The sequence below is a fragment of the Ipomoea triloba genome, chromosome 3 (genome assembly GCF_003576645.1).
Source record: "Ipomoea triloba cultivar NCNSP0323 chromosome 3, ASM357664v1".
Taxonomy (NCBI): Eukaryota; Viridiplantae; Streptophyta; class Magnoliopsida; order Solanales; family Convolvulaceae; genus Ipomoea; species Ipomoea triloba.
In genome coordinates this window covers 13696168-13719674 of record NC_044918.1, presented here as the reverse complement: position 1 = coordinate 13719674, position 23507 = coordinate 13696168, and the positions used below count along the sequence as shown (strand labels likewise).

At 34.3% G+C, this 23507-nt stretch overlaps 4 protein-coding genes across 4 annotated transcripts; all 4 read left to right on the top strand.

The window, feature by feature from the left end:
• The first annotated feature begins 1267 nt into the window (after nucleotides 1–1267).
• Nucleotides 1268–2623, top strand: LOC116012933 (probable protein phosphatase 2C 75). Its single transcript, XM_031252600.1, has 3 exons — nucleotides 1268–1459; nucleotides 1526–1843; nucleotides 2183–2623. The coding sequence occupies exons 1-3, from the start codon at nucleotides 1268–1270 to the stop codon at nucleotides 2621–2623; spliced, it is 951 nt and encodes a 316-aa protein (XP_031108460.1).
• Nucleotides 2624–4289: 1666 nt separating this feature from the next.
• On the top strand, nucleotides 4290–6582 carry LOC116012444 (receptor-like serine/threonine-protein kinase At4g25390). Its single transcript, XM_031251975.1, has one exon. It carries the CDS (start codon nucleotides 4485–4487, stop codon nucleotides 6444–6446), a length of 1962 nt encoding a protein of 653 aa, XP_031107835.1. The 5' UTR covers nucleotides 4290–4484; the 3' UTR covers nucleotides 6447–6582.
• A 1775-nt stretch (nucleotides 6583–8357) lies between these two features.
• LOC116011678 lies at nucleotides 8358–9603 on the top strand. Its single transcript, XM_031251081.1, has 2 exons — nucleotides 8358–8848; nucleotides 9024–9603. The coding sequence occupies exons 1-2, from the start codon at nucleotides 8552–8554 to the stop codon at nucleotides 9123–9125; spliced, it is 399 nt and encodes a 132-aa protein (XP_031106941.1). The 5' UTR covers nucleotides 8358–8551; the 3' UTR covers nucleotides 9126–9603.
• A 3821-nt stretch (nucleotides 9604–13424) lies between these two features.
• Nucleotides 13425–15079, top strand: LOC116014269 (transcription factor bHLH118-like). The gene is made up of 3 exons (XM_031254292.1): nucleotides 13425–14121; nucleotides 14217–14582; nucleotides 14735–15079. Exons 1-3 carry the CDS (start codon nucleotides 13675–13677, stop codon nucleotides 14807–14809), a joined length of 888 nt encoding a protein of 295 aa, XP_031110152.1. The 5' UTR covers nucleotides 13425–13674; the 3' UTR covers nucleotides 14810–15079.
• The last annotated feature ends 8428 nt before the right edge of the window (nucleotides 15080–23507 follow it).

Sequence of the window (23507 nt, the reverse complement as noted above, 5' to 3'; positions counted from 1 at the left end):
ATACATATTAGGTAATATAATATTGCTGAGACGGAAACATAAGGGGAGAAATTTTTCAAGCGAGTTTCAGGCATCAATCATATAATATATGATAACAGAGTCCATTTTAGCAGTCCAATCTTGATCACATCAAGGCTTTTCCCAATTCACATATTGCATGGAAATGGAAATACATGGCCTGAAATTCAAGAATTCCAACTTAAAGGCTTCAACTAATGTATAATGGCTGTTTAATTAGTGATATATGGAATTAGAGCAACATAATAGTCCAAAAGATATAGTAGCTAGGCCCAAACAAATGGTTCTTTGCTGACCCAGTCACTCCATACAACATGGAATGATTTCTTCTTTCTTTTATTTTTAGTAACAAGAAAATATGGTTTTGCAGCATTACTATTTAAAGGTGTATACTAAGTAAGTTCGCTCCTATATAATAATTTATATAAATTACACATGAGAGTTAAATCACACTAAAATTTACTGCGTAGTTAATTAGTAAACTAATAATCATGCGTTAGTTTCACATAATGAGAAATGTGATTTTGACTTCTTGTTATCCTCTTTTATTCATCACGCCAATGCAAAGAAAAGTAAAGAATTACAAGATGAGAATAGGAAATAAATGATTTATCATCTAATGAATTGTTGAGTCCGTGTAATTTAACTCTCTATTATTTTGTCACATCAAAGTATAAGAGTTTTAAAAAAATTCACATTTTGTGAACAAATAAAAAATGGTTCACATGGCACGTCTCATGCACGTAACATACACGACCGTGCGGGCCAAATTGGGCACCTCTCGCAAAGCCGGCCGGCCTCTCCGCCTCTATAACAAACTCATCACCTACGTCACCTTCATCCTTAATCTTCAAAATTAAGTTCTCTTTAACTCACAACTATATGCTTGCGATTTTGATACGTCTAGTCGCACGGATACTACTCAGAACATGCACGCCACAATGTACGGAAATTAATCATGCATCAAATGAATATAACAATATCAGATCGATATTATTTACATATATGTCACAAGTGATGCTATAATTTTTATTTTTATTTTATTAATGACCATATGAATATAATGTCGAAATTTAGGATATGATGAACATTAGATAGATAAATGCGTGGAGCGCCGGCGGAGCTGAGCTACAAAAGAATCATATATATATATATATATATATATATATATATATATATATATATATATATATATATATATATATATCGTTCTATTATTGCAGCTACTAGTTCGTTCTCATCGGAAATCATGGCTGACCCTTCGTCGCCGGCGATTACCCAAGTAATGACGGCACCGGTGGTAGGAGCCGTTTCCATCTCCGGACGGTCACGTGAGATGGAAGATGCGCTTTGTGTTCGTCCCAACCTTTGCAGCCCGCAGATCAACCGCCGCCGCCCTCTCCATTACTTCTCCGTTTTCGACGGACATGGCGGTGCTCAAGTAATTTGTTTTTCTATGAAATGTATATGTAAATTAAACACAGTTTCTTAATTACTTGCATTTCAGGTGTCTTCCCTGTGTAGGGAGCGTATGCACGCGTTACTAGAGGAAGAACTGGCACGCGTGACGAACAGTTTCGGTGCGGCGGAGGCGGCGGCGCTGAAAGACGCGTGGGTGACGGCGATGAAGAACTGTTTCCGACGGATGGACGTGATAGTGGGGAACAGCTGTGGGACTGGGAGTCATAAGAAGGCGGGGCTCATCGGCTCCACCGCCGTGGTGGTGGTTCTGACGGATGAACACATCGTCGTGGCTAATTGCGGAGACTCACGCGCCGTCCTCAGCCGCCGTGGGAGAGCGGTTCCGCTGTCGGTTGATCACAAGGTAACCACAAACCACCTCGTACGTTTTCCATGCAGATACACAGTGACACTTGCCTTAACTAAACAAACACGTGTCCAAATTATTGCAATTTATTCAGAAATTCCACCTAAGCACTTCTGACTTTTAGAAGTTAGAAATGGATGGTCAAAATCTATCCATGCATGATAGCATCTATCTCCACTTGTTTTTCCGTAGTACAACTTCTAGGTATTCGTACAATCACGTGAACGTACACACATTGGACATCATATTAAATAATATAATATAATATAATGTGAGCTTAGCTTTCCCATAAATTAATTCAAGAACATATATAATTCTATTTGTACTTGGTGACAGCCCAATCGACCAGATGAATTGGCAAGGATTGAGGCATTAGGGGGTAGAGTAATTTACTCCCATGGAGCTCGAGTGGAAGGAATCCTTGCAATGTCTCGTGCTATAGGAGATAGTTTTTTGAGGCCCTTTGTTATACCTGAGCCCGAAGTTACCTTCACGAGTAGAGAGCCAGAAGATGATGAATTGTTGGTCTTGGGGAGTGATGGTTTGTGGGATGTTATGTCGAACGAGATGGTGTGTGAGGTCGCTAGAGAGTGTTTGAGAGAAAACAGTCCTCCGGTGGAGCGTGCAAATGACGAGGAGGAGAGGTCAACGTTTTTCCCCTCCCAAAGTGCATCAGCAGCAACATTGCTTACTCGCCTTGCTTTTGGACGTAATAGCCGAGACAATATTACTGTCATAGTTGTTGACTTAAAGAGGATTGAAGAAATTAGGTTTTAACGATGACTCATATTTGAAAAATATGAAGTCAAAGTACCATAATAGATGATGAGTTTATTATGTAACTGGAGTACGTCAAAGTACCACAACGGATGCCGACTTTATCAGGTAAGTGGAACAAAGATAGACTTCAATGATTCATCCATATTTTAAAATTTTTGAAGAACCTATTTTATTTCTTTCTTTAGTCGCGCTTATTTAATTTTAATCATTAGTTTATATAACCTTAATCAAGTTTTTGAAAGAGAAGATTCGTGAATGATTCCTTAATTTCGCAATTAAACTGATAAATAATGTTAGAATCCAACATGTATAACCTAGTACATACATAATAACAAAACAAATGAAAAAGGCCCTGGGATTTAATGTATGTTTTACGAAAACTGCTTTGGTGAGAATTGAAAAAGACAAGCATCATTAACAAATACAAAATTCTGTTCCCACTAAAATAAAGCAAAATGAAAATTAGGTTATTTTGATTATAAAATAAGAAAACCGGTGGAGAAAAGGTGTCACTATATGCAATAGTCAAACCAAATTAAAGAAATGAGGTAAGTTGGTTTTGTATTCACCTAATATATAATTAATTGCCAAATGAAAAAAAAAAAACCTACTACCCATCCAACTATCCCATTAAATTAAATTTGTGTCATATATATAGTCTTTATTTTAATTAAATTTTTTTTTATTATGACGAAAAGTCTAAATCAAGAAGGTCAATAAATAATTTCAATGTACTTTAGTCAAATTTAAAATGTCATTGAACTAATAGTTCAACTAATTTGGTTGAGGTTGTTCCAAAATAATAATTTATTTGCATGCCTGGTTGCGCACGCAACCTCTTTGTTTATAAAATTAACTAATCCAACTAATCCCTAAAGTCTTAGTAGATCGAATCTTGTCATTTATAAGTATGACAATTTAGTGGTGTATTTATTAATTGAAAGATATGTTTAGTTGTATATTTGAAAAAGATATATTACATTTTAATTTAGAACATTCACAATAATTTGTTTTTGGTTGATTTTTGCATCATTTTTGCCATGTGGAAGAGAGAGAAGACAGAGAGAGAAGGTCAAGGTCTCCTTACAAGATCTTGATTTTTTGTGGGACTCGTAGGAGAGAGAAACAAAAAATAAAGGCACAAAGGCACACATTTTTTGCACAGGCAGCGCTCAGCCGGACACATGCAGTGCATGGGCTGATTGGCGCATTAATAGCTTAGTTTGTTTGTTTGTTTTTCTTCTCTTTTCTTTTCTTTTCTTTTTGCGCTTCACTATTGAGGATGCCCTTACATATTTCAAGTGAATCACATAAGATTATGCAACCCTAATTAAGTTAGTCAAACAATTGACTTAATAATCACAAAGTTTCAAGTTCGACTTAATAGCCACAACAATGTTTCAAGTTCTACTCCTTGTAAAGTTATGCCTTGGTGTCTTATATTCTTGAATTGAATTAGTCAACGATGAGTAACCTATTTCTTTATGATCCTTTGCTGGTTAGGACAGTATAAATTTATACATAAATAAAAAAGGATAAAAAATGAAATAGTTATTGACCAAGTCCAGCAGGACTTGTTGATACAATGTTGAAAACTGGAAAACAACAAAAGACAGATACACTGGCAATCATATGATATCTGATCTGCACAAATTAAAATTAAATTCCCTAAATGCCATGAAGAAGGAGGAGGAGATGGAAGCGTGTTTCTGCATCACCACCCATTAGTGATTAGCAGTTTTAGCAGTAGTAAACGAAGGGTGAGTGGAGTGATGCTGCGTTTTCTTTCATTAAATCAACATTTTATCACTATCACTGTACCTATTGCTGTTACTGTTTGATTCTTCATACTCTCATCATGCCATCGCGTGACCTGCCTTCGTCGCCGCTTCTGTGGGCACCGCCGCCACTCGTCCACCGCCATACTCACAACCTCACCGCACCTCTCGCCGGAGGGATAGCTGCCGCCGCCGCCGCAGCTTCCCTTTTGATCCTTTTCGCTCTCTGCTTTCGGAAAATTTCCCTCAAGACAGATTCCGATTCCGATTCCAGGCCTCCTTACCGCTTCTCTTACTCTGTCCTCCGCCGTGCCACGTCAAAGTTGGACCCTTCTCTCCGCCTCGGTCAAGGCGGCTTTGGCTCGGTCTACAGTGGGACTCTGAAAATCCCGGGCTCAAAGTCTGATCTTCCCGTTGCCGTCAAGGTCATGGATTCGGGTTCTCTCCAAGGAGAACGTGAATTTCAGAACGAGCTGTTTTTCGCCGGAAAAATGGATTCCAAGTACATCGTCTCCGTCGTCGGCTTCTCCTCCGACCACCGGAGAGGACGTCGGATGATGATGGTGTATGAACTCATGGCCAACGGAAGCCTACAAGATTGTCTGTTGCACCGTAAGTGTAGCGAGTTAAAGAATTGGGAAAGTAGATTTTCAATTGCTCTTGATATAGCTAAAGGGCTAGAATATTTGCATCATTTTTGTGACCCTCCGGTGATCCATGGGGATATTAAGCCCAGTAATGTGTTGTTAGATACTAATTTTAATGCAAAAATTGGAGATTTTGGATTGGCGAAGGTAAAAACAGAGGATCGCGTTGAAATTGAGGTGAAAAAGGAGCAAACTTTAGTGGAAGATAATAATGGATCGGTAATTGAGGAGTTTCATGGAGGATTGGATCAGTTGCCTGAGACTCCAGTGGTTTCACCTGAAACAGTGGCAGCTATGGCCTCACCATCTGAGGGATTTGACAAGACGAGTGTTTCGGAGGGGAATTTTGATAGGTTTAGTGTAGAAAGTGGGAAAATTTCTGATAAGAAGAGTGGGGTAAAGAAGAAGAAGAAAGGGAATGATTGGTGGTGGAAACAAGACATTGTTGAGGCAGAATCAGGTCCTGTGAAGGATTATGTAATGGAATGGATTGGGAATGAGATCAAGGAGGAGAGGCCTACAAGTGAGTGGATAGGGGCCTCATCCAGTGCAGGGGTGGAAGGGAAAACTGAGAAGAAGAAGAAGAAGAATAAGAAGAAGCAGAAACGGTTTGATTGGTGGGTGTCTCTGGATGATGACAAGACTGCAAAACAGGAGCAAAGAAGACCAGCAAGGGAATGGTGGAAGGAGGAATACTGTGAGGAGCTTGCAAGGAAGAAAAAGGGTTCCACAAGTGATGATTGTCACAGTGATTACTGGGCAAGGGACGACGAATTGTATGGCGATAGGAAGAACAAGAAAATGAGTAGGAGCAGGAGCAGGAGGAGTAGTAAGAGCAGCATTGATTGGTGGTTGGATGGAGTTAGCAGCGAGCTATGGAGAGCTCGAAGAAACAGCTTCGATTCGGGCAGTGGGGAGATAGCCAAGAGTGGTGTCAGCAGCACGCCTAGTCTGAGAGGCACTGTCTGCTACGTTGCACCCGAGTATGGAGTTTGTGGAGACCTATCTGAAAAGTGTGATGTCTATAGCTATGGAGTAGTGCTGTTAGTTCTTATTGCTGGGCGTCGGCCTCTCCAGGTCACAAGTTCACCATTGTCTGAGTTTCGACGTGCCAATCTCCTGTCCTGGTCTCGCCACCTTGCCCGAGCAGGGAAGCTTCTTGATCTGGTTGATCAATCACTGGAGTTAGTTAATCAAGAACAAGCTCTTCTATGCATCACTGTTGCCCTGCATTGCCTGCAGAAGTCGCCAGCTAGGAGGCCATCAATGAAAGAAGTTGTGGGGATGCTTTCTGGGGATTTAGAACCTCCCCAGCTACCAACTGAACTTTCTCCTTCTCCTCCCTCCCACTCGAAATACAAGCCTCACAAGAAGCGAATCTCCGGTGACATTTGATCTGTTACGAGGTTTCAGTGACAGCAACATTGTTTATAGACTATTGATGACTGATATAAAGATTGTTTATAGACATTAGACAGACGATTATGTAAAGAACACAGGAAAGAAATAAATTTTAACTTGTGGTTTTTAATTTGTTCATATGCTCCTCCTGTTGTAAGATTGAACCTGCTAGCTTTTTAGTCTCTTCATCTTTAGTAGTAGGTATAAGAATAGGATCATGTTCTGTTCTTCATTTGTGACTGGCTACCATTCCTGGTCTGATATATATGATGTTCTTCACGTACCAGCTGATACTTAGAGTGTGTTTGGTTGAGGGGTTTAGGTATAAGGAATGGGTATGAAAGTGATTGCTAGTGTTTGGTTGATAGGTTTTGAGAATGCTACTATGGGTTTGGAATACCCCATTAATGAGAAAACACATACCCTTATTAAATAAGGGTTTCATTTCATTTCATCATTTCTTCTCCAACTATTAATAATAATTCCCATTCCACCCAACTACCAAACATGCTAAATACTTTCACCAAAACCCATTACCCTTACCAAGTATTTGATACCCATTCCGATTCCCATGTGCGAACCAAACGCACCCTTATTTGCAAACAAATTAAGGACAGGCTGGCTGCTATTTGTACGTTTTGCCATTTCGATAGGTCATATGATATTGTTTTCTCGTTTACATTATTGTATTGTATTTGTATTTGTTTTTGTATTTGACAATATTGTAGGTGTGGTACACGTTAACACGTATTCAAGAAAGCTTAAACGATTGCACACAGCCACGTGTTGGTTGATCTATTTACACCTGAATCATATACTTTGCTAATTATTTATCACACTCATATGCATGCATTGGTTTGAATCAATCAACTACAATAAATCTAGACTAGTTACTAGGCACGCCCTCGACAAATTTTCGAGTAAATCAAAGGTAATTATTTATATAATATTAGTTTATTACTTAAATCTTTATTATTAATTTGAGTCAATCAACTACAATAAATCTAGACTAGTTACTAGGCACGCCCTCGACAAATTTTCGAGTAAATCAAATGTAATTATTTATATAATATTAGTTTATTACTTAAATCTTTATTATTAATTAATAGTATAGATTACTATTCATATATTTTGATTGAGAAAATATAGCAAAATAAAAGCAAAATTAGAAATATGTATTGCATAAATACATTTCCAATTTTTTGATTAAATAATATGATTTTTTTAAAAACTTTTGTTTTATTAGAAAATATCACAAACACGTTTAAACGAGTTTCATAATAAAGTTTTGAAAAACATGCATTTTTTAAATAAGAAACAATATCCTTCTGAAGCTTCTATGCATCACAATTCACAAGATCAGACATATTAATGATTAGTTGAAGTTAGAATTATAATACAAAGAGGAGTTTATTCCATTTTGATCTCTCAACTTAATGGTATTATGCTTTTAGTTTCTAACTTCAATTGGTTTTATTTAATTCTTGATTTTAAAAATAATTTACTTTTAGTCCAAGTAAAAATATTATTATAATCCAGTAATCAGGTGGTGATGGAATAAATTCGTACAATCATAGCAATGGAAAAGCAAGAACCTTATCCCAACACAACGTAACATTGACATCAAAAGAAGAAGTAATATAATAATTTAGCTGTCGAAATTTGATTGGTTTAAGGTTAATATAATAATTTAGCTGTCGAAATTTGATTGGTTTAAGGTTAATCTCTCTTTTCTTCTTCTTCTTCAATTATGAAACTATATTAAAAAAAAAAAAAAAAACTTTTTCATATTTTATTTTGCCCACAAAAAAAAAAAAAAAAACTTTTTCATATTTTATTTTGCCCACAGTGCATTGAAGGGAGAATATAATATGGTGGGGGTTGGAAACCATAAAGAAGAAAGAATGAACCAATAATTTTTTTTTTTTAAAAGAAGAAAAAAAGAATAAAGAAATGATTTTTGGTTAGTATTGACATCTTGAAAATTTAAACACACACATATATATGAAATCTTGAAAATATAATGGATCAGTTAATTGGATCCATTTTTGTTGTGATGGATGATGATATAGAGAAAGCGTAGTTCGGCATCGGAGTACATGCAGGCGGCGGTGAATTACATCGAACAGATGCATAGCAATTTGAAGGAGCTGAGTTGGAGAGATCTAGAAGAGGCCATGGCTGCAGCTAGCTCATCATCACCGTCGCCGGGGTATGTCTCCGTGAGCGGTTGCCGGGACGGCGGTTTGGAGATCCTGGTTGACACCGGCTGCAAACTAGAGGAGAGATTTCCCCTATCAACACTGCTCAGAACCCTATTAAATGAAGGGGTTGAGGTTGAGAGCTTTTCCACAACAACCAGCCATGGCAGGCTGCTCCACAGACTTCATTCCAAGGTACACAACACTGCAACTAAAACATATATACAACAAATCATCTTGAATTAATTTGTACAACAAATTATATATATATATATATATGATCTCTTCAATGCATTGCAAATATATATGTAATTGAAATCATTTACATATTGTCCCTAATCCTAGCTAAATTATTGATGTATAATTGTAGGTATGTGGAGAAATATGTGTTGATGTTGGGGGCTTGCAACAGAAGCAGAGTGGTGTATTAAATGCATCTCGATCCAATGTTTCGAGGGTATGCACCGAGTAAATATAATATCGTCTTATGACCTAATTAGTAATGGATAACAAGAAGGTAATTAGCCTAAGTTGTCCATAGTTAATAGAGATACTCAAACTATGAAGCTAAAGTTAATAGGCTCGATCTCTCAACACAGCTTCACTAGTTTGCCAGTTTTAGTGGTTTCTTGATGTATACAAAGCTAAGGTAGGTTCGGAGTACCAGATCAGATCAGATAGGCTCTCTCTTATGTCCCTATCCTAGCTAAAAGATGAAAATTAAACATTATATATAGATATTTTGTAGCTAAGGTACTGAATTGTTTTCCCAGTTGTGCGTTGTTAGTTATTCTTCCAGGAATTGAATTCTTTGTTGAATTGAAGCTCTCTGATCTGTGGTTAATTTGTTATTTATTCCAGTATGTCTCAGCTCTCTGTGATATATATGATGCAAAAGTATAATGTATATAATCTTAAGTTGCTGAGTTTTAGTTTTTGAGGTTGGAAAAGAGTTTAAAGTTTGGAATATGTATTTAATTTAGTCTTTAATTACATTTAATTTTTAATTTTTCTTATTTAAATGCTGAGTTGATCAAGCTAATATAATTTTTTTTTTGAATTGGTACCATTCTAAAGTTATGCTTATTGTTTGGTTTCACCCGGCCTCTATGGACTATGCACATTTATCTGCGCTGCATTATATTTTTGTTTACTTTGAAATTTACAAATATTTTGATAGCAAGTAAAACATAGAGTGTGAGTCCAAAAGATATTTTATATACTCCGTAGTATTTTAATGAATAAGGAGTACCAAATTAAAGCTAAGTGTGGGCATGTATGTATGTGTATTCTAATTTAACTCGAGTTTAGGATTAGTATAAATTCAACAAGGTATACAAAACACTCATGTAATTATATATTCATCCAGTAAAAAAGGTAGAAGCAATTTAGTGCTCTATTTTGCTCCCAATTAGACATGAACAATCCAAAGTTTCGATGACAATTCACAATATAATTCACCATTGTACTATTCCTTTAACAAGTTTAAGTAAACACGTTGAGATGGGAAGGTAAAATTCACCTAGCTCACGTAATTATGAATTAAAGTATGAATGACTTATCAATTTCCCTCTTTCCAAACAAATTGCACCCCTTCAAAATGGTCAAAACTTCCATTTCAATTATGCTACAAGACGTTCAAACTCGAAGGTTCTTCCATATCCTCTGATGGAGAGATTTTAATCAACAACCCTTGCTCATCCCGCTCCGATACAATGCAGCAACGTAACAAATCATAAAAATATATATCCAAAAAAAAAAATAAAATTGGTGCATTTAATTCCTTCCATCAATATAATATTGTGGATGCATTTCTTCATCTAAACCATTTTGCAAAACCTAAGTATTCAAAGTGCGACAAATATTAGTATAAATTATTGTACTATAAGTTTTGGGATTCCAAATAGGGTTTTGGTGGGCGTGGAGCGTGGTGCTACAGACTACAGTACCTAATACCCCATAAACAAATGTCAGCTGAGCTGCACTAAAAGAGACATAAATAATGGACTTCGACCGGCGGATTGCCTTTCTCAGGCAGCTGATACGATGATGTCGCTAAAATATATTAATCTCCGGCGAGTGTTTCAATATTGGCCTACATTAATCTTCACACAATTAACTACTACTTCCAAACGTGTACATATACACATTAATATATTAATTAATTAAAACTACAAATACCATTAATTTATTTAATATATGTGATTATACAATCTCCAAAGCAATAAAGAATTGATACTATTTGATATGCATCCTTCCTAATTCTATATTTAATTAAACACATGTCCTGGAAAGCATAACCTCAATTAAAGTTAGTTCATGGACCTACGCATCAGTATTCGCTCACGCCCAGTTTCCCAAATCCTTCCTACTCCCAAATCCCTCCTTAATATATTATATTACATTATGATGATTCCATCAATAGGTTAGTTATAAATTATAGCACAACTGAAAAAAACACAAATTTTTTTACCATTCAAATTAAGTTTTTCACTATATTTACAAAGTATTTTGACCGCCTATCAAAATATATTTATCGTAAATATCAACAACTTTTGGTGGGTGCAATGGTTGGTTGATCATTTCTTGACTAACACCTATCGTTTTTTTTTGAAAAAGTTTTTAATTCTTAATTTTTGTCCGATTTTTTTTTGAATGATGATATGAAAAGTAGATGGAAATGAGTTTATATTCCAATTGTGTTACATATAAAATTTGTTGGCCACTTATATATATCTTAACAAAAATAACACTAAATCACTAATGAAAGATCCATCAAAAAATATAATATGAAATGATTTAAAATGTATTGCTCAATCTTTCTTAGAAAAGTAAGTAATAAATGCATACTATGTTTTTTTTTTTTTTTTAAATGTCAAAGTACTTTGTGGTCTGATGACATACTGTTACCATTTCAAGATCATAGGTCCAATATACTATATATAAAATAGATTGTAATTAAAAAATAAATAAATATTTTAATAGTGGAAGGACCATAAGTTAATTATACCATATCTTTTTAGGGTTAAACTATGGTTCACTTTAATTTGGTAAATAGTTCTCCAAAAAAGTTGCAAACTTTTTTAAAGTATAGTTAAAGGTTTGATGCTAAGGACCTGCCGACCTGTATTCTAGTTATAACATAACATAACATTAATTTGTGGCGAGTCTCAACGTGAAGTCGCACATCCAACTCCTAATTCTATCAGATATAAAAAAAAAAAAAAAAGTTGGGGTTTGATTAGATTAAGAAAAGTTAATGCATGGTAGGAATCTTTTCAAAATAAAGATTAAATAGGTAATCAAACTACATGATAAACTACTGCAATTAGCTATGTAACTAAAAAAATTACAATTGCGTCCATGAACAATAATCCAACATCATTCAATTAAATCGAAAGTTATATGTACTCCAACTGTAAGCTGACGTGGTGGTTAACTTTTAAAAAGTTAATGTAAATTTTTTAAAATCTATTATTCAATTTTATGTTGGGGGTGGAGGCTTAAGTTTGGGGTTTTTTTTTTTTTTTTTTAAATGTTGACTGTCACATCAGCCTACAATTAACCGGGAGTACGAGTAACATTTGGTTTAATTGCATGATTTTGGATTATTTAGGGATCAATTGTAATTTTTTGGATTGAATGATCCTATTGTAGTTTTGCTTGTAATTTAAAGGCTTGTTTGGCCTTTGTTCTAATTTTTTAAAATTAATAAGCTATTGGATCTCAAAAACTAATGTTGAAAAAGCATGCTAAGAAGAATTTACTATTGGGTGAAGGTTTACTAAGAAAAATTAATAGAAAATTTAATTTTTGCAATTTTATTGGGTGAAGGTTTGGAAGGCTAAGTCTAGTATTATACCGTAAAAAATGTACTATTAATAATTATGCAAGTATAAGAAAACAAAGTTACACTTTACTATTATTCATAATTTTTAGCATAAGACAAAGGTTTAATCCTCACAAATTCTAGTGTCAAATGATAAAATCTATTAGCAAATTATGAAAGCCTAAAGTAAATTAGAGTATGCAGTAAAATAAGTGTACACACGTTAAATCCAATCCTAAGAAGAATTAGATGCAGATAATATAATACTCCATATTATATAAATATATATACACACAAAGCAATCAATTATTGGTTCAAGCTAAGACCAAGTAGAATCAGTCGCAGACAATACTCCAACAGGTCACATTCATTATTATATTATTATTATTATTATTTCATTAAATTAGTGTACACTATTTGAGGTTGTTTGTCAATTCGCAAGATTGACAACGCCAAGGCTTTTTGAAGGGTTTAAAAATGGTAGCAAATAATAACGTTTTTTTAAAGATACTCTTGGTAGGGTGGGTGCTTCCGCCCCCCTGAGTCTGATGAGTGTGAACTAATAATAAAATAGACTATTTGGCCGGGAATGGATTAGTACATATCTACAGTATATTATAACCAAATAATAATTAAAAACGATCAACAGTTTACTCTACTACGCTAACTCACGTATATAATGTCTACTCATCATCTAGACTACATTATTTTTTTTATTTTTTATTTTTTAAAGTTTCAAAGAGAGTTTTTACAGAAAATCAAATTGATTAATTGATTTGGTAATTATAAGATTTCAAGCTTAATTTGAGCAGGTTAGTATACTGATTTTTTATGGACTAGAATAGTAACTGTGGAGTTTCTCTTATTACTAGAAAAAGAAATACTGTTCATTTAAATACTATGGTGTATAATATATACCTTTAAATAGATGTCCTCCCTTTGATAATCCTCATCTCCCTTTCTATATATCTATTTATTGGGAAGGGAGAGAGAGGGAGAGATTGCATAATCAAATTAAAGGCCCATTTCAAGATCTGCTAACAACCGAATCCCCTTCAATATTATCTATCATCAACTCCAAACTAATCCGGGCGTATGATTAGCTAGCTAGCAGTGCACTTGATAAAGTAGATCAGATAGATGAAGGGCGGGTGATTGCTAGTTGGTGAGGATATTATTGAATTAATGCGGAATGGATAACTTTCATCATCAAAATCCATTCTTTCCCTCGCAACAAAACAATGAAGATTACTCTGAGCTGTTTTCTGCTCCTCATACGACGACACAAACACATGACGATGACGCGCCCTTTTTGTTTCAGCAAGATCCGACATTACTCCAACATCAAGATCTGCAGTTCGATGTTGGTTACTTAGAATTAGATGACCCAGTGGCGGCGGCAGCGCTAGAGGTGAGTAATTATCCCACTCCAGACAACGTTAACGCCGCCCCGAGAAACAAGGGAAAGAAGAAGCAGCAGAAACCGTGGGCGGCGGCTGGTCGGGGCCAAGGGGAGAGCAGTGCGAGTGATGGCAAGCAGAAGAGAGTGATTCATAGGGACATTGAAAGGCAAAGGAGACAAGAAATGGCCAACCTTTATGCTTCTCTCCGCGTTCAACTCCCTCTCGAATACCTTAAGGTATTAGGTTTGTTTAATTAATTAACTTAATTAGTTTAATTCTTTGGTTAATTAGCTAGCTAATTAAGCTATCTGGTGGATCTATTTTTGATTAGGGAAAACGGTCCACATCTGATCATGTTATGGAGGCGGTGAATTACATTGAGGACAAGCAGAAGAGCATTAGGGAATTGGAAGAGAAGAGGGACAGGTTAAAAAGGCTTGGTTCCAGTGGCAGTGATGTTGTTGATGAAGATTATAATCGCAGAACTGGAAACTCATCATCATCTGCAGCAGCACCAGCAATGGTGACAGTTCAGACATGCTTGGATGGGGTTGAGATATTCATAAATTCTGGCTTTCCCAACCAAGGGTTTCGGATTTCAAGGGCGCTTGATCTACTGGTGCAACAAGGCCACCATGTTCTTAGCTGCGTTTGCTCTAGAGTTGATGACAGACTTCTCCACACCATCCGAGTTCAGGTCGGTCAAAACTTTAATTTTCTGATCTGGATGACAAAATTAAATTTTGATTCATATATATATAATCAGACTGCCTAGCAAGCTAGCTAGCTTTTTCAGTTAAGTCTTTAATTAGCTATTGTTTGCATGTATGTAATGTTATATTGTTGCAGGTGAGTCCACAGGCAGGAGTTGATCTTCAGGTGCTTCAACAAAATCTGAGTGATTCTATTAATCAACAGTACTGATCCAATTTCCATATACACGTACTACTACATCATGTATTAATTAAGCACGTACTGTTATTATGAGTAGTCCTCATGAACGTGCAGTGCAGTGTATGTTTAATTTGTTTCTTTGTTTTTTCGTTTCCTATATATGTATGTTGTTCCATTAATTTAATGTTGTGTAAGACATTGCATTTTTGCTCATGAATGAGGAGTTTCTGATGGAATTGAGGTTCTGCAATCCTTTGTGTATGTATAGTAGCTTGATAGTTTTCATTAAACAAATGTATGTTGATCCATCCATTTATATATATGCATGATATGATATATATGATGAATGAAGAAATTCATGATTGTCTGTCTGTCAAACATTATGTGTTGTTCCTCGTTCTGAATGCTGCAGGCATACATGCATTTACTACTACCTACGTTATATTTAGGCCGGCAAGTTTGCCAGTGCAAGACGCTTTTATGTGTTAGTTGCAGATGAGATGAGATGATACAATGAATGACACTTGTCATAGGACTACTCATGCATGTAACTAATGACTATGTTATTTGCATTGTACATTAACTTTGTTATATATATAGAAGTGTATAGTACATCTATTGATATATAGATTCACATTAATCTGCAAGAGATTGTGAAGTGATATTTCAAGTTTGAGAGGAGCTCTGGTTGGATGGTTGGTACATGACGGGGAAGAGTTTGGGGTGAAAGGCATCCAGATTAGTCTTTTAATTTGAAATGAGAACATTGTGTGGATTTGAGCAACTATCATCTATTGTCTGTGTCCGAGATCATATGTTATGGAAGTGAATTAACATTAATTGAGATTACTGCTTGGCTTTGTACATGGAGGATCCCATCTTCTGTAGTGACAAGCAGCTATGAGCTGTTGAATGAAGAAATTTGATCTTTCGATTTTCTGGAAATTCATATTGAAGATACAATATGTCATTTACATAGGTCCTTATTCATCTTAGAAGGATTGGATTCTAACTCTTAGGGTCCATTGTCCTCCGCTCAACCTCAATCGATTCGAACCCACTCTAATCTAATACTAATAGCCAAAATCAAATATTTAATTTACCAATTTATCAAATTTTAATAAAAAGATACTGGATTCAACCCTCTCAGTCTCTTTTCCTACAATTAATTGATGATGCATGCATGTATTTAATTGGTCGTTGGTTATAATTAAATAAATAAATAAATAAGTATCGGAGTAACTATTATTGTGTGATAAATTAAGAAAATTTTTATAGCATAACAAAATATAAGGTATACTAAGATCAACCAATGCAACTTATAGTAGTTCATCTCACATATACGTGAATGGAGGTGATAAAAATATTTATTCTACTTAATTATCCCATTTGTTATATGGCAATATCCACCTATTATCAGACTAATCCAAATTTAATTTGAATTAAACAATTTGATTAATCAATTTTTTGGGTCAAAACACATATTTCTTTGATTCATATGCTGAGACTAATAAGTTTTTATTAGATAGGATGTTAAAAGATGACAAAACATACATAATTACATATGTCATCTCATCCACGTAAAAGGTAAATTGGAGCAGTATTATTTATGTGAACTGAAAGGGGAGAACTTTACCTTCCCCCACTGTTGAGGTTGTTAAACTTGTTTTGGCATTGACTTGCTCAGTCCGTGTGAACATATATATAGAATGTGAACTGTTAATTAATATTCATAAAAAGTGAAACAAAACATATTTTACAGTCTATGGTCTAGTCGATTACTTTCTTTTACTTTATGCCTTTTGTTTTTCTCCTTTCAAATCAAAGACCACCGGATTTATCATCAACAGTGACTAAGGTTAATGTCTGTGTAACCCAGGCCAGAGGCATTTTTATGTTATTACTACATATATTACAACGTTTGATTCATTATATATTACATATTCTTAGGTTGGTTACATTCATACTTTCAAAACAAGTGTTTGATCTTCCTTAAATAAAACAAATGTAGGGATATAAATAATAATTCATGTGATAAGTTAATATGATTTTCTTTTTAAAGCTAATATGATTTTTTTAATATACAAACAGAATGCACACATGTACTGTAGTACTCATTGCATTTCACATAATTGATTTGCAACTAGAACTTAATAGTTTGTCAATATCAAAGCTCAATTTTTAATTTTTTTTGCAAATAGGTATTATAATTTCTATCATAAGTAATAAGTAACTATTATAGTTCGACCCGTCTGACAAAGTAACTCACACAAGTGTGATTCAAAAATGAAAATAAAACTGTTATATATCTCAGTCAACAGACAAGATAACCTTCATATTAAGTTAACTACGACTGAGAAAGAAGCATATGCTTCACATTAAAACCAGGGGAAAAATAATAATAATAATAATATAAAGCGCCGTTAGGGGAACAGTACGATGTAGTAGCGCTTTCCATGTAAAATCGAGGCATCAAAATCAAAGGTCAAGAACACCCATCATTCATTTTCCGCCTTTCTTAATTCTTTCCACTCGCTGTTTTTCCTACGTAGACACTGGGTTTAGGTAATTATACTGCAGATTAATTGGATCACCCAAAGCCATTTATGCCACATGTCCATAATAATAAATTCTTTAAATTGATTTTTTGTCGGATCCGATTATCAACTCTAGTTATATTTCACATGTGGTCTATTATAAATTTATTTATTTATTTATTTATTTATTATAATGTATTTGACAAATACAATATATTATATTGTATTAACATATAGAAATTAGAAGAAAATCACGTCGACTGCCGTTTTTCTGTACATGTGGTGGGCATTTGATTTAGGAAAGATGAATTTTTGGCAAGCTATTAATTAATTTATTTATTTAGTATGCAATAACTGCACGAGCTAGAAAAAAAAAAAGAATATATATAAATTAATGGTAGTCCACGTCCATCATCATAGTATCAGATTCGACAGAAAATTTAAGTTAGAATAATATATTGCAAATTTACGAAGTTTATGTTTCAAATATTAAATTCCAAGTTGTCTTACTTCAAAAGATACATAAAAGTGTTGCATACAATTCCCTATCATTTTATGTCATTCAAGATATTTTGTGATTTTATTCAAACATAAAGTAACAAACAATGAAAACAATCTCTTACTCTTTAATTTTATTTTTTTTTATAGAATCCCACTTTGGCACAAAATTATTACAAAAAAAAATGTTATAATCAATATTATTACTCAAATAAAGATGAATGGAGGAGATTGACTATATATAGTATACAGATATTCAGGATTTGGGACATACATACATTCTTTTTTTGAGAGAATTGAAGATCAAATTAATTAGTGTTTAGAAGGTGATTAATGATTCCTAGTTTAATGAATTAATGTTATATTATTCATTGTTTTAAGGAAAAAAATGAGTTGTCGTGGATGTATCATATCCACGAACTAATGATAACAGCATAATATAATAATGTACATAAAATAATCTGATTGCATCACTAAGCTAAGCTAGCTATCCACAGAACATAATTTCATATAAAAATGCTTATAATTGATACATGCATATCTGCAAAAGTACTCCGGAATCATAAACTTTCCTCTTTTTTCTTCTTTTCAATGAAAGTTCTAAAAATCATTTTTTTTCTCCAAATCCATACCCTTTTCTATTTGGGATCTTATTTTTCCTCATTGGTCGGATTTTATGTTGGAAAATAGCTTGAAAATGGCAATTTAAGTGGCTACTTTGTGGTACAAATAAATGTGGGGTCCACTTTCGATTTGGGTCGAGTCAAAGTGGATTCGGGTTCTTCGTAGTTAGACGAAGAGATTGATATATTGTACGCACAAAACGGATAATGGGTGAATGAGAAATTGATTCTCAAAGTTGACCCATTTGAGTTGATAAAATGGTGGGAAAGCTTTAGAATAAGGCTTTGTCCCACGTTGGTTTGTAAAGGAGATTTGCACCACTATTTATACAAGTGCCTTAAATAGGCTTAGGGTGTGTTTGGTTCGCACATGGGAATCGGAATCGGAATAGGTATCAAATACTTGGTAAGGGTAATGGGTTTTGGTGAAAGTATTTAACATGTTTGGTAGTTGGGTGGAATGAGAATGAATATTAATAGTTGGGGAAGAAATGAAGAAGTGAAATGAAACCCTTATTTAATAAGGGTATGGGTTTTCTCATTAATGGGGTATTCCAAACCCATAGTAGCATTCTCAAAACCTATCAACCAAACACTAGCAATCACTTTCATACCCATTCCCTATACCAAAACCCCCCAACCAAACACACCCCCCAACCAAACACACCCTTAGTGAATTGTATAGCATAGAGGCTCTCTCTCGCGGCCAAACACACCCTTAGTGAATTGTATAGCATAGAGGCTCTCTCTCGCGGACAAGGGGTGCAAGTTAAATCCCAAAATGAGTTTGGAAAATTGGTTGGCCGTTCGGCCTTTTTTCCAACACGAAGCCACTAGGATTCGGACTCTATTCTTTGCATACTGTTCGCTGGAGGTATTTTAAGGACAGTCTAGTAAGTACACGACTCAAGCTTACCCTTATCCAGAAACCTTTGTTCTTGTTCGCTGGAGGTATTTTAAGGACAGTCTAGTAAGTACACGACTCAAGCTTACCCTTGTCCAGAAATTCCTTTCGTAATTTTTTTTTCTTGTGCTTGTTATTTTTTCTGGAAATATTATTTTTGTAATATTATTTCCTAACATTTTAATTAATTACATTTTTTTTTGTGTTGTTTGTTCTATCATATCATTTCTATGTATGCCGTCCCATACCCTGGTAGCTTTGATAATTTAAAATTAACGAGAGATGGTTCTATCGCATTTAAATTCTTACTCAGTTATTCGACATAAACAATAAGAGCATTTTTACATTTACTTCGGTAATCAAAATTCTACCAAGTATAGCGTGTGATATAAATATAATTTAACTACGGAGTATTTATTAAGAAACTCTTGATTTAACAAATTGTTAGTACGCTCCACATGCATTTAAAAAAAAATATTGTTGTAAGTAGTTTTGTTATTTTTTTTACATATATGATGGAGAAACTTGAACCGGTATGTAATTATGTACGGATCAACTTAGCTCGCATAGATTATAAGAATAAACTGGTAAGAAAGATAATACGATTGCTATGATATTATCATTGATTGATGTAGGCGTATTACAAGTAGATTGTAAGAATGAGGTATATATCATACTGTACTGGAATTGAGTATCCCCTATAATACTTGGGCAACGTTTATTTATACAAGAAAGGAACCCATCGAACCTAGCTAGAAATGTGACAGGTCATGAAGCTAAATCAAGGCCCACATGGTGGGCCTCGAGACTAAGTCAAGGCCTACCATTTCGGGGCCTGGGCCCATCTTGTGCCGCTCAAATGATCTTCTTGGGCCCTTGGCTATACACTCCGAGACTCGGGGTCTTCATTATTGGACCATTTATAATATCTCCATCAATATAAATATTTTTTTAGAGAAGCAAATGAAAGGCTTTCATAAAAATTCTCGTAGAATCGAGAATGAAGTTTTCATTCCATCAATATAAATATGAAATTTGAATTGACATATAAATATGAAATGTACTGACAATGAATTTCTGTTAACTACTATATAGTGTGATGATGATACATCTATTATTGTTGATGGGGTATTAATTTTTTGGGCCAAAAAAGATTGAAAAATTTATAAAACATGGCTGAAAAAATTGATAAAGTATAGAATATTTACTATATACCTTATAAAAAATTATGAGTGTTTAAAAAAAAAACAATGAATTTCCAATTAAAACACAAATCCAAGTTGAGTGTGACTAGATCACCCAAAACGACCACATAGTAGTCCGTTGGGCTCTCCCTGACTCTCTACTTTGCTAAGTACGCTGTACTTAAATTATTTGGCCCACAACATCCTTAAACTAAGCTACAATCCATAGAATAAAACATTGTTTAATTTTATAATGTGCTCTTATAGTCTTTCAAACATTTATTAATATTCGTGATACATTTATTCATAATGACAATATGCATAACACTTTGGATATAAGTTTTGAAAAAAAACATTTTTTTTTTAAATTTAAAATTTGAACAGTGTAGGTGGTTGTATAATTAATAATAAAATTAATGCATTATTATATTAGAAAGAAAGAAAAAAAAAACATAATGGAATCTTGAGGTCGCTTCCATGAATGGTAGTACGTAATAGTAGGAAGTATGCAATGGAAATGATGATAGGGAGTAATAAACAAGACTAAACATATAGGCAACAGGATGGAGTAATTATTAAATCTGAATCATCTTTTTGAAGATTCTCCACCTCTCACTTTAGGGGTGCCAAAAGATTTGCGTAGATTATATTATTAGATCCTTTCATTTACAGCTGGTTTCCCTACAACGTTTTTATTTGGCTGTCGCTCCGACACGCCGGCCGGCCTATGCGTACCAAATGCCCGCCCGGTTAATTCACTTGCTTCTCATAAATGTTACGTTGGGTGCAAATTTGTAGTTTTGTACCCATCCAACTTCTTAATGTGCTACTATAATTAATAATTTTGTCTCAATAAGCTAAGGCACCATATATATAAAAATGGAATTGAAGGACACACCTATGTATAGGAATCTTATCATTTTCAATTTCTTTTTTGAAAGCAAACAATGAAACTTCATTAATTCAAGTTCAACTTAAGTTCAATTTAAAAACCTAAAAAATGATTTTCGGGTGTAATTTTTAAGTGTTTAGGTATTCAATAAAAATATTTTTTTTTGGTCAACAATAAAAATGTTTAAATTGACGAAAAATGTATTCATAGATTTTGTCGAAATACATTTTTCAGATTCTTTAATTTTCGTATTTATCTTATATTTGATAACTTTTCTAGCTAGTTTTCAAATTATTATCAACACCACCACTACACAACTACTACCACCACCACATAACCGCAACTACCACTTATTATTATTATTATTATTGTTGTTGTTGTTGTTGTTGTTGTTGTTATTATTATTATTATTATTATATTATAACTACCACCACCATAAAATCACCACCACTACTTCTTCTTCTTCTTGTTCTTATTATTATTATTGTTATTATTATTATTATTATTATTATTATTATTATTATAAAATCACCACCATTTCTTTATATTTTCAAATATGATAATTAACATTTACCACTTTAAAAATATCAGTATGAATTTTTGCTCATCATGTACAAAATTAAATGTTAGTTACGGAGTAATTAAATATAACCCACGAAAAGAAATTTAAGAATTGAATAATTAATTGTGTCATGCATAGAATAAAGAATAAAATTTGGCCTCAGTGATTGATGCACCTAGACTTTAATTAATACTTCGTAGGTGAATTTAGTTAAGGAGAATACTTGGCGACTCTCATTTTATACTTTCAATTCTTACAGTTTCTCACAAATTTTTAGTTGCATTTTTTTGTGGACACACATAATAAAAATCATCAATTCTTATTTTTCACATCAGAAAGTAGAATTTAAGAATATATATAGGACAACTCTTTAGTTAATATATAATAGGAAATAGGGAGTAAATAAAAGGTTGGAGAGTCTAAAACCCTAAGCTAAGCTAAGGTAGGCGTCCTAAGTCCTAATGGCCTGTCTGGGGCCTATAATAATTTCAGAGAGAAGAAGGGCATGCATTTGGCGCACAAGACGATATCTACTTTGCTGGAACACGACAGCCTTCGATCCCTCGCCTGTCTCTCTCTCTGTCTGTCCATCTCGTGAGCCATTCATTCATCCAACTCCCTAAACACACAAAAAGGATGGAAAACAAAGCTTGGACCTGCTGGGAAAAAGAAAAACACCCTAAAAACAGAAAAGCTAATTATGATGAAGATTAATATGTGCATGCTCTGCTAGCTAACCTAGCTACCTAGCTATCTAGCTGCTGCAGAATTATAGATAGATGTATGTATATATGCCATATATGCGCCTGTGTGATTTTAAATTGGAGTTGGTAGTCATTGATTGGCGTTGTTTGAATTGAATGGCATGCATAAATTAAAGCAGGCACCAGAGGTGAGAAGTGAAAAGAAAAGAAAAGAAAAGAAAAAAGGATCTGATCTGGGGAGAGCTGTAAAAATGTGAAAAGAAGAGTGGCCGCCCTATGATGATGACTGAGGCGAGGGTTTCTTAGGTAGGGATCATACATCATCAGACTACTGTCACCTCCTAGATAAACTACTGTTCAGATGCCATTTACTTGTCATTCTGTGTCCCCTCTCCCCTCTTTCAATTCTATAACGGTCTGCAATTTGGGAATTTCTTCAACTCCATTTTTATGTCTCAAATTACGTTTTTTCTTTTTAAATATATACAATGTTTGATCAAAAAGGAAAATGTATATAAGGGTTTCTTGGAACTGGGAAGCCCTAAGAGAAGAGAAAATAGAATAGAAAAAGCAAGACAATGAAAAGGAGTAGTGGGGATTATTATTAATGTTATTGCTATTATTATTATCGATCTTGATAATTACAGGGCTGGTTGGTCCAACTTCTTGGTTGCAGCAGCTTTATAACAGGTGCAATGGCCACTCACGGAGGAGGTTGAGGCTCTGAGGAGTTCAGCATCGCGTCAATCACCAGAGACATAATAAGATCCGGTTTTGGGATGGGGAAGAAGATGGGGGGGGGGGGGGGAAGGGTTAATTTGAAA

Bases quoted from the DNA above. Each gene is read 5' to 3' on its own strand.
- LOC116012933 (XM_031252600.1), top strand. From the start codon at position 1,268: ATGGCTGACCCTTCGTCGCCGGCGATTACCCAAGTAATGACGGCACCG. The intron at 1,460-1,525 runs GTAATTTGTTTT...CTTGCATTTCAG, and splicing joins ACGGACATGGCGGTGCTCAA to GTGTCTTCCCTGTGTAGGGA. The intron at 1,844-2,182 runs GTAACCACAAAC...ACTTGGTGACAG, and splicing joins CGCTGTCGGTTGATCACAAG to CCCAATCGACCAGATGAATT.
- LOC116012444 (XM_031251975.1), top strand. From the start codon at position 4,485: ATGCCATCGCGTGACCTGCCTTCGTCGCCGCTTCTGTGGGCACCGCCG.
- LOC116011678 (XM_031251081.1), top strand. From the start codon at position 8,552: ATGCAGGCGGCGGTGAATTACATCGAACAGATGCATAGCAATTTGAAG. The intron at 8,849-9,023 runs GTACACAACACT...GTATAATTGTAG, and splicing joins TCCACAGACTTCATTCCAAG to GTATGTGGAGAAATATGTGT.
- LOC116014269 (XM_031254292.1), top strand. From the start codon at position 13,675: ATGGATAACTTTCATCATCAAAATCCATTCTTTCCCTCGCAACAAAAC. The intron at 14,122-14,216 runs GTATTAGGTTTG...ATTTTTGATTAG, and splicing joins TCCCTCTCGAATACCTTAAG to GGAAAACGGTCCACATCTGA. The intron at 14,583-14,734 runs GTCGGTCAAAAC...ATATTGTTGCAG, and splicing joins TCCACACCATCCGAGTTCAG to GTGAGTCCACAGGCAGGAGT.